Below are 12148 nucleotides of genomic sequence, written 5' to 3' on the forward strand. Positions count from 1 at the left end.
TTTGGGGGATCACACCCAGCGATGCTCAGGGGTTACTCCTGGCTTTGCACTCAGGAATCACTCCTGGCAGTGCTCAGGGGACCATATGGGATGCTGGGAATTGAACCCGGGTCGGCCACGTGCAAGGCAAACGCCCTACCCGCTGTGCTATTGCTCCAGCCCCTGCAACTGTTTTCTTATTCACACATACATGATGTTCATTACCAAACCTTAAAAATCTATCATCCCAGAATGTCCTAACTCCACGCCAGGCTGTATTCATCGGGGGAACTCAGAACTCAGAGAGGGCAGATTGAGTCTCCCTCCCTGCCCCAGCAGAACCCCCGAATCTGAACACCTCCAGAACTCAATTGCACAGCCATGGTCAAGGCCACTCTCCACAGACTTGGACAAGACTTACCTATGAGGAAACCTACAGAAAAACCCAGGTATGCAAGACCCGTGATGGAGATCTGCAAGCTCGCTCAGAATGGGTCTGGGCCTCCTCCCCCCTGTTCCCCAGTTTTCCAGTAGCTTGGCAGTCACACCAACAAACTGCCTCCAGTGCCATATAATCTCATCAACGGCCAGGATCCAGAGACTATAAAAGAAAGCTCCCAGAAGAGAGCATCACAGAACTTCCTGAAACATGCAGTCACATTCACAGCCGCATGACCTCTTATACTCTAGTTGGTACTCTGCTGTACCAAAAGTAGCACGTATTTGTTTTAACATACATGCCTGTAATCTCTTATACAAGGGCTTAAATGGCTCCAGGATGAAATACAACAATCTTCACATACTTTCCTCTTATGGTGGTGGGAAGGTGCATGGTGGTAGATTGGTTTTTGAATATTATCTATAAAGAACTATTGTGAACAACTTTATAAAAATCAAATAAAATTTTTTAAAAAATCAATTATCTCATTAAAAAGTTTGTTTATTTTTGGACCAGACCCAGCTGTCCTCGGGATCACTCCTGACAGGCTCAGGGGACCATATGGGGTGCTGGGGATAAAACCCAGGTCAAGCACATTCACTATACTATCCTTCTGGCCCCAATCCCTTTTAAATTAAAGGCCCATGATATCAGATATTTTCAAGAACTATGTCATTTTCATACTACTTATAATGACTTAAGAATGAAACTATTTTTTCAAATTTTTTTGTAAGTACAGAATTAAAACCAGTCGACAGGAACTCTACAAAGTCACTAAGAACTACTGATTTCTGAATTTTTAAAATCCATGTCCACAAATCTTCTTCCCCTTATTTTAAGTTAGCACTCAGAAGCCACGACTAAAATTTCTCCTCCCATTCTACTTCTCTCGTTATCTCTTCCATATTAGTCAATCCAATGGGAACATTATTAGGAGGATTTCTTTGCTCTACGGAGTACAGGGGTCTTGATCATACTGTGAATTAGGAAGTGAGTGTTAGATTCGCATTCAAGAAAAACCATCCTGGTGAGAACACAGAGGACTAAGTAGAAGGGAGCAAAAATGAGAAAGTTCAAAGTATTAGGGAGGCAAATTCTGAAAGCTTGCTTATAAGTACCCAGATGTGCCATTTATTAACTAGTGATGACAGGTGAACTGGTGACCCTTTCTACATCTCACTGTTCTAAAATGTAAAATGAATCTAACAAAACTTACCTCCAGAGTTACTGGGAATCTTAAGTGGTATATGACTCATATACGGTAGGTGGCCAATAAACCTTTATATTAATACAGAGCCTGCCCTTGGCATACATAATTAATGTTTAATTTGATAAATTAATATAGCAACATGAATTAATATTAATAATAACAAAAAACAGAAAAGTTATCATGAAAGTAGACATTTGAAAGAAAGTAGACATTTATTTTTTCTTACATTTCTTTATAATTTCTGTAAATCAACATTTTTCAAACTGTGTTTTCGAGTGAGTTTCTGATAATTTCCTGGTGTTCTTGAGAACTCAAAGAAAGGGTTAAACGAAAAATATTTCTCTATGGAAGCAGATGAAACTCCACGACCAAACTGTATTCCCCTCCTCTAAAAACTGTTCAACTAGAAAGTATAGCTCCTCTTTTAATTGTTTCACGTAGTTGAAAAGAACTTTATTTGAAAAGAGCGTGTTCACCAGCTGCCAAAATATGTTTGAAAACACTATTTTTTTACCCAGGACTCTGAGTACAAAATGCTTTCATTAATCATCACTTGTTTTCATTTTTCTCAAAGTTCAACTTTGGTTCTTTTGGGTTTTGGTGGGGGTAAAAGACTTCCAAGCTGTGTTCAAAGGAGCCTGAAGCCACTCCCCGTGAAACTTGTCCTAGTTATAGTGGTCAGACAGTTCAGTACTTTGGCCTGGTGGAACTCAGAGGCCAACACAGATACATCCAGTGAAGCTGAAGTAAAGGGGCCACATGATGCCGAATATAAACTAGGTAGGGAATTCAAGCATGTCAGACACATACTTTGAATCATCTCCCTGGCCCACGACAGTGGGCTTTTCCCCCCCCCTCCCCCCCATTTGTTTCATTTGGGGGCCATACCCAGCATTGCTAAGGCACTATTCCTAGCTCTGTGCTCAGGAGTAACCATATGTACTGCCAAGAATTTGAACCAGGATTGGCTGCACACAAGGCAAAGCTTTTTCCTCCTATACTGTCCTTCCAGCCCCATAACTCTGGCTTTTGATCATAAGCTATGCCTATGTTTCCCTTGAACCCTTCCATTTCACAAACATATATTATTCTTGATATTTCAATATACAGAAATATATTTGTGACATCTTAAAATCAAGTAATACTTACAAGGAATCTATCCAGCTTAGTACATAAAAACTGGCATAGTTTAGAAAAATGGAAACTCTTATTTATTACCTTAATGGTCACCTCTTTGTCTGCAAACTGGATAGTCACGAGGGCTTGGGAAACCTGGTTTTCAGTGATCCTTTCCACTCTCACAACCTCTTTAGGAAGCGTAGAGTGTCTTGAATCTCGAAGTTCAAAACGCTGTAATAAGATAATCATGCAATTTACTTTTCATTTTAGAATACCTTTCTACTTAAGTCACTTTCTAAAGGTGATATAAAAACAATTCCTAAAATTTATTAAATTACAGAAAATGGAATTGCTTAATTTCTGGACTATATTGTAGCTACACTTCTTGATAATTAAAGGTTCCAATTTCCTAAAAGGGGATCATTAGAATCTTGAAAACATGCTAAACCAAAATAAGGTCTGTATCGATTTTTTTTTAATCAACTGATGCTGAGATTCACAAAAGCAGAACTTCCTGGAATCTGTTCTGCTGTTTAACTGTAGCTAGCCTCACTGATTACAATGCGTTAGAACAAACTTCCACAGTATCCGGTACAATTCTATTTACAGCATATGATCTAAATATTTGTCAAATTGGACTTAAAAGGCTAAGAACATTGATTCTTTCTCCATGTGTATAAGGTATCAATGTCCTGATACCAGGTCCCACCTCCTATTACCAAGTAGTCACATAAAAAATGCACAAGGAGAACACAAATATATGAAAGCAAGAATACTAACTGAAAGGTACTTAAATCTATACTTTACTAATGGAAGTTCAGTATGAAAACATGAAATCATTTATTTTTAATTATTAAATAGGTATAAAAACCTACTCTACCATAGTTTTATATATTGTTACTACAGTAAAAGAGTTGAACTTCAATGAGAAAAACAGATTACTGTTTCTTTAACAGAATGACAGATTTGGGGGAAGAAAATTACCTTAAATTTCAATATTCTGAAGATAACAACCCAATTCAACTATTCATTTCAGTGTCATTAGTATCCAAAAATTACTTTCTCCTGTCTCCCAAATTTAAAAAGTCCATTTCTGCTACCATAAAAATATTTTTATATTTTATACAATTTATCCCGAGTTCGATTCCTCCACCCCGCTCGGAGAGCCCTGCAAGCTGCCGAGAGTATCTCACCCACACAGAAGAGCCTGCAAGCTACCCGTGACATATGCGATATGCCAAACACAGTAACAATTGTCACAATGGAGACGTTACCAGGCCTGCTCGAGCAAATCGATGAACAACGGGAGGACCGTGATTGACCGAGACCGTGATATAATTTATATCAAACATTACATAATTTGGTAGATAACCCTTTCATGACATAAATAATAAATACTGATACTTTGATGTCATGCAAAAAAAGGGCAATACTAGACAATAAAGGAGATGCAACAAAATGAAATAGAGCTTAGAAAATAAAGTTTATCAGAATTTAGAAACTAGAGTCACTACATTCTATGACAACCACAATTTAAGCTTAAAGCTGTTTTTATCCACTCTAGCAGTATCATTTTATATTAGAGAAATAAACTCTAATTTCTTGAATCAGCTGCTATATTGGTTATGTTCTTATAAATAATCCATGCTAAAATATTTCAGAATAAAATAGATGACTATAACAATAATAAAACAGTAAAAATTTTGAGTTTCAAAATGAATTACTATTTGCTGACCTAGGAAATGGAGAACTATTAGTCAAAAAGGAGATTGAAAAGTAAAATAAAGTAAATAATCCTATAAGCTACAGGTTAGTAAACAGTAGAAAACTGAAGTTTATTTAACTTACATATTACATTGATAAGTTTTTCCTATGAATTCTTGACTACTGAAGTAGTACTAATGTTTCTGATACACTCTCTTTGGGATTACATTATTGAACTACTAATTATAATAAAGAGAAATGTAAATCACACGGGACTGGAGCAATAGCACAGCAGGTAGGGCGTTTGCCTTGCACGCAGCCAAAATGGCCCACCCGAGTTCGATTCTTCTGCCCCTCTCAGAGAGCCCGGCAAGCTACCGAGAGTATCTCGCCTGCACGGCAAAGCCTGGCAAGCTACCCGTGACATATTCGATATGCCAAACACAGTAATAACAAGTCTCAAAATGGAGACGTTACTGGGCCCACTCAAGCAAATTGATGAATAATGGGAGGACAGTGACAGTGACAGTAAATCACACAGGCCTTGGTCTACAAGGTCTTCATATTTATTCTCACAATTTCCAACTCTGTCCCACAAAATTATTCACCTTCTTACCTTTTTAGGCTGTTAAACACTGAGAAATGCTCTTTGATTTCTCTTGTTTCCGGCATATTGAACAAATATGCAACCTATAATCCTCACTAGGATCTTTTCCAAAAGTCCCTCCACAACTAATACAAAACATTACAACTCTTCTTAGATGGTAATATGCTCCTGTATCATCAGACAATCAACTGTCTTCTCTACACAAACAAATTATTATAGTCAACTATAATATTAAGCCCCATTAGGAAAATATCAAAATGTAACTATTTGGTTGCTTCCAAATCTCCATAGTTCACTCAGAATGACATACAGGCCACTCTATATACAATCAATGTCAACAAAGCTTAAATAAGCAAAAAGCATTCTTCTTCCTCAGAATCATCTAGATTTCCCAATTGTCCCAGCAGAAATAAGTTCTGCATTTATTTTCAGTGGATAGAAAGCATCTAGAAGTCTACTTTCTCCATCTTATTTTGTGATAATAACTTTATTCCAGTTCATAGAAGAAAATACGGTCTTCCATCAATCCAAATCAAGGCACTGTCCACAATCCAGACTTGTCCTTCCTACCTACCCCAGGCCGGAGTTCTACAAATCTTTTGCCTGTACTTCACACAGATCTTCCTTTCTAAGATGCCCCCCACACCCAATTCCAAGAAACAAAGAGCCATTTACTGGTTCTACATTGTCTGTGAGTGACCCACTATTTTTATTTCTGTACACAGTCAAATGTTTAATTAGCAGACAATTACTGTTTCAGTTTATCTTTGATTTATTATTTGAACCACTGATATTTTTGTTTCCCTTACGTCCATGCCCAGCAATTCTCAGAAGATGGTCCTAGCTCTGCCCTCAGAAATTTACCCCTGATGGAAGACCACATGGGATGCCAAGGATTGAATCCAGGTCGGCCTCAAGCAAAGCAAAGCAAGTGCCCAACTTACTACTGTACTTTCATTCTGGATCCAATCCATTGATTTTTGGCTTAAATGCCCATCATCCTACTAGAGCTTCTCTTGGAAAATTCACAATATTCTCATTGACAAATTAGTTCCTTATCCTTCTATTTCATTATTTCCTCCTTAGTTTATTTTTCAGTTTCCTGTTTGACCAGTTTGATCAGGGTACTTCAGGAATGGATATTTAGTACTTTCCAACAACATTCACTGTTGAATAATCTCATATAGTTTCAGGCTACAAACCAAACTATATTCAGTTCACAACTCCCTAATTTTTCTTTCGAGTCAAGCTTCTCTCCCTGAACTCTTGACTTATATATGCAACTGTCCTTTTGACATCTCAATGAATCACTAAAAGGGATTTTAGACTAAACATATGTGACATTAAGGGTTTAGTCTCACTTCTGTTCTCACTTCTATGTCACTTCTATAAATACTATAGATACTTCTATATCTCCAACTTCTTCACTCCAAATATGCAGTTCAAAAAGCTTAAACTCATCCATGAAACTTGGACTCAACACTTTTCAATCCTTTAGGAGACTATATTGATTCTACCTTCAAACTAAAACACCAAATCAGCTACAGAACTACCTGCAAGTCAAGGTCATTAAAATCTCTTGAGATGACTACTACAGTTTATATCCGGCACTTCCCTGCTCTCAACCTTTCCACTACAGTCCATTCACTATTTCCCTACAAACTTTTATGTTTTGCAAAATTTTACTAAAATGTTCAGTCATTTGAGACACTTCTCTGAGCAAACTCTTGTAAGGACTTTGCACCTCATTCACACTGAAAGCAATTCTTCCACTAACTGAAAATGCCACATAATCTGACCTTCCTTGCCTTCTTACCTCATATCCCCTCACAGCTCCTTCACTCACTTTGTCTCATCATATTTTGCTATTTTGAGCCCATGTGTGTTTAAGCCTCATAATATTTTGCTTTTTGCTATTCCATGCGTGTTCATGCTTCAAGACTTACACAATGGCTATTCCCTCTACCTTGAAATTTTCCTCCACAGGGCTCACTTTCCTCCGTCAGCTCCTAACTATACTGCAGTCATCTTAGTGAAGGCATCCATTCTCAATTTGATACACTACACACCGATTTAAGTAATTTACTGATCAACTCTTTCACTAAAAAATAAGCTTTGTGACAGAACATTTTTCTGTTGTTTATTGCTACCTCTCCAATACAACAGTACTTAGTATTTGATACAGATGATGAGGGATGGCTTCATTCATGATGAGGAGATTATCTGTGGGGCGGGTGAGAGCCCTCCCCACCCCAAGGGACCCAGCCCTGGCAGCTGACCTCCACTACCCAACCACCATCACGCTCCAGGCCGCTTTCTGGACACATTATAAGACACTTCCTACCCACTTTCCACTGTTACTACACCATATATGATGGGGTTCAGACAGTGGGCAAACAAATCATAAAGAAAAATATATAAATATATGCCTCTCAGAGAGCCTGGCAAGCTACCAAGAATTTCCCGCCCAAATGGGCAGAGCCCGGCAAGCTCCCCGTGGCGTATTCAATATGCCAAATACAGTAATGACAATAAGTCTCATTTCCCTGACCCTGGAAGAGCCTCTAATTGTCGGGAAAAGACAAATAAAAAGAGGCTGCTAAAATCTCAGGGCTGGGAGGAACAGAGATGTTACTGGTGCCCACTCAAGTAAACAGAAGATCAACAGGATGACAGTGATACAGTGATACAGTGATTAAAGATGGCAAAGTCAATGGAATGAGTAATATTTTTGAGTAAAGAATCTTAAAGCTTTCATTTAACAGTGTGATTAAATGATTACTGAAACTAAGGTAGAGAACTGATTCAAATGAAATTATCAATTACTTTATTTGATGGTCTGGGTTAGAAAATATTTAAGATGGAAAAGCCACAATATATCTATATGTATGTTTGTTTGTTTTGCTACAATAATAGGTACTTGTATTCCTTAATTTAACATTTTCAACAATTTAACTTTCATCTTCTCAAATTATTTGAGAAAATGTAAATCTTTATTCTTCTGTGAATATAAGTTCGAGAAAATAATTTAGAAATGTGGAGTAACAGACAAGCAATACAAATCAGCCTAGAATAAAGAATAAAGATTTATATCAAACAATAGACTCTGATTTTTAAAAAGAGCTATTTTAAGAAGTATCATATAATAGTTTAATTTGGTATTCATCCGTGTTTAGTGATCTTACCAAAAAAAGAAAAAATGTTCCTGAGTAGGTTCAAATAAATAAAGTTAGGCCCCCTATTTATCTGTTTACTGAGGAGTTTGAAAAAAAGGAATACTGGTTCTTAACTAGATCTTCACCCAATTAAGTCAGCACATTTTCTTCTTTTATCCAAAATCATCACTTTTCTCCCCAATTTAAAAAACTCTACAGTCAAATCTGAAATAATATCTATCTGTAACATAGGCCCCTATTTTCTATGTTCTCTTTATTATGAAGGTCAAATGAAGCAACACTACTTTACTTTCTTTAGAAAACTCAACTTCTAAATATATTTTATACTTATGCAATATGTAAGACTAGTTTAGAAATCGAGAATCAGAAACACATCAAGTTGCTTCTTTGTAAAATGACTTTTAATCAGAAAAGTTTATGACATTTTTGTTCCTAAAACAAAATATTTCTGGGCACTAAATATCTTCTCACAAAAATTCTACACTGCTTCTTGGGATTTTTGTTTGTTTGTTTTGGAATCACTCCTAGCAGAGCTCTGAGCTCAGGGGAAGCTCCAAATGCCCAGGGAACCATGCAGTCCCAGGCACTCCAAATCAGGGACTCCGATTTGCAAAGCCTGACTCAGTCCATTTACCTGTATCTCTGGACCCACATCACTTTATTTTAGTAGACTTTCCTATGGCATTTCTTCCTCTTGACTAAATATCCTTTTTATTAGGGCACTGGGCATAGTGCTGATGGATGCTGATAAGCTTATCTGGAATCAGTCTTTTTACATAAACAGAAGGTGTCCCATTTCAATAACCAGTGACAATTTAGCCAAATGATTAAGTCAAAGATTATATTCCAGTTCTCATTTTTCAGCTCCTGTAATGAACCTTGAACAGTCAAATTGTAGTTCACTAAATCTTTTTTTTTTTTTTGGCGTTACACCCATCAAGTGCTCAGGGATCACTCCTGGCGGCTCAAGGGACCACATGGGATGCCAGAGATTGAACCTTGCAAGTCAGCCCCATGCAAGGCAATGACCTATCCATTGTACTATTGCTCCTGATTCTTTAAACCTATGATTTAAGATAACAATTTCAAAATAGTTAATATCCTTCCATATCCCCCTCCTGTCTTCCCGCTCACCCTTCCTCCCTACCCCTCTCTCTCTCATACACACAGACAGACAGACAGACAGACAGACACACACACACACACACACACACACACACACACACCTCTCTTCTCTTCAGTGGCTATTATTTCAGTCCGCAGCCTGACTGCTAACCTTTGCCTCTTTATTGTTCCTCTTTCCCCCACCTTTTCTTGTTTTTATTTTACATTCTATCCCTTACTATATACTTGTAAGCATCTACAAGGAACAGTATATTTTTAGTTTTATTTGATTAATATTAATATTACCAAAACAATGAAAATATTAGACTCATATTCAATGGTCTGATATATGAAGAAATTCTCACCAATGCATCTAGATTCTACTATTGAACTCTTATTGAGTTCTTCCATGCTTAAGACCATTCTCACACATTCGGACGAGTCTCACACATGAAGGAACTGGCCAAGGAACGCAGGTGTGCGGGACCCGGGGCACAGATCTCCAAGCCTGCTCAGATTGAGACTGGGGCCTCCTCCAACCAGATCCCCCATCTTCCAGTATGTAGGCATTACACCCACCAACTGCCTCTGGCGCCGTGTAACCCTATCAACAGCCAAGACCCAGAGACTATAAAACCCAGCTCCCAGAAGCACACGGCCGTGACATCTTATTATTCTTACTCTGGATAACCTGGCAGGCTACCAAAAGTATCCTGCCCACACAGCAGAGTAAGGCAAACACCCCATGGTGTATGCAATACGGAAAAAACCAGTAACAATTATGGGTCTCATTCTCCTAACTCTGAAAAGTCTCAAATGTAGCACTTTTTAAAATCTCAGGAGGAACATAAAGTAACAAAATAGAAGATCCAAAAAATCCAAGAATGGCCGAGATTAGTATCGGGAATTTTACTCCATGGCTTGGAGGCCAGTCACACATGCTAGGGGAAAAGGAAGCTCAGATAGACAAGGGAGCACTAAATAAAGGGTGTTGGGAGGATCCTCCCAGGATGGGAGAGGCATGCTGAAAGTAGACCATAGACCAAACCTGATTGTCACCCATTGCCTTTTTTGCAAACCACAACACCCAATAAGAGAGAGAGAACAAAAGGGAATACCCTGCCACAGAGGCAGGGTGGGCTGGGGGGGGGGGGGATGGGGGTGAGAGGGATACTGGGATCTGTGGTGGTGGGAAATGGGCACTGGTGGAGGGATGGGTATTTCATCATTGTATAATTGAAACCCAAGCACAAAAATTTGTAAGTCAAACGCTACTTCAGGAAATAAAAGAGGACATGAGGAAATGGAAAGATATCTCCTGCTCATGGGTCGGGAGACTTAACATTGTCAAAATGGCAATACTACCAAAAGCATTGTATAAATTCAATGCAATCCCTATAAGGATACCCATGACATTCTTCAAAGAAATGGAGCAAACACTCTTGAAATTTATATGGAACAATAAGCCCCCACGAATAGCTAAAGCAATTCTTGGGAAAAAGAAAATGGGAGGAATCAACCTCCCGAACTTTAAACAGTACTACAAAGCAGTAATAATTAAAACAGCATGGTACTGGAACAAAGGCAGAACTGCAGACCAATGGAACAGGGTTGAATACACTGACATCTCTCCTCAATCATATGCTCATCTAATCTTTGATAAAGGTGCAAGTAATGTGAAGTGGAGTAAGGAAAGCCTCTTTAATAAATTGTGTTGGCATCACTGGACGGCTACATGCAAAAAAATAGGCTCAGAACTCTGCCTAACACCATGTACAAAAGTAAGATCAAAATGGATTAAAGACCTCAACATCAGACCAGAAACCATAAGGTACATTGAAGATAAAGTTGGCAAAACCCTCCATGACATTGAAGCTAATGGTATCTTCAAAGATGCCACGCCACTGGCCGAGCAAGTGAAAACAGAGATAGATAAATGGGACTATCTTAAACTAAGAAGCTTCTGCACCTCCAAAGAAACAGTGACCAAAATACAAAGACAGTCTACAGAATGGGAAAGGATATTCGCCGAATACACATCTGATAAGGGGTTGATATCCAGGATATACAAAATACTGGTTAAACTCCACAAGAAGAAAACATCCAACCCCATCCAAAAATGGGGCAATGAAATGAACAGAAACTTTCTCAAAGAAGAAATCCGAATGGCAAAAAAGCACATGAGAAAATGCTCTACATCATTAATCATCAGGGAGATGCAGATCAAAACCACAATGAGATACCATCTCACACCTCAGAGACTAGCCCACATTCAAAAGAACAAAAGCAACCGATGCTGGCGTGGATGTGGCGAGAAAGGGACACTCTTTCACTGTTGGTGGGAATGTCCACTGGTTCAGCCCTTCTGGAAAACAGTATGGACGATTCTCAAAAAATTAGAAATTGAGCTCCCATTTGACCCAGCAATACCACTCCTGGGAATATATCCCAGAGAGGCAAAAATGTATAGTCGAAGTGACATCTGTACATGTTTGTTCATTGCAGCACTCTTTACAATAGCCAGAAACTGGAAGAAACCTGAGTGCCCAAGAACAGATGACTGGTTAAAGAAACTTTGGTACATCTACACAATGGAGTACTATGTAGCTCTTAGAAAAGATGAAGTCATGAAATTTACATACAAGTGGTACAATATGGAAAGTATCATGCTAAGCGAAATGAGTCAGAAAGAGAGGGATAGACATAGAAAGATTGCATTCATCTGGGGGATATAAAGTAACAAAGTAAGAGATTAATACCCAAGAATAGCTGAGATCAGCACCAGGAGGATTACTCCATAACTTAGAGGC

The 12148-nt window shown here is 38.4% G+C and overlaps 1 protein-coding gene across 1 annotated transcript in view; it reads right to left on the reverse strand.

Annotated features, from left to right (window-relative positions):
* The window catches only part of VWA8 (von Willebrand factor A domain containing 8), a 365156-nt gene that overhangs the window by 293821 nt on the left and 59187 nt on the right, over positions 1-12148 (reverse strand). Inside the window, exon 10 of the mRNA XM_056109482.1 lies at positions 2847-2978. Coding sequence (XP_055965457.1) covers positions 2847-2978 — 132 coding nt within the window. The remainder of the gene's footprint in view (positions 1-2846; positions 2979-12148) is intronic.

Source organism: Sorex fumeus, unplaced genomic scaffold (assembly GCF_029834395.1).
Source record: "Sorex fumeus unplaced genomic scaffold, SorFum_2.1 ptg000008l, whole genome shotgun sequence".
NCBI lineage: Eukaryota > Metazoa > Chordata > Mammalia > Eulipotyphla > Soricidae > Sorex > Sorex fumeus.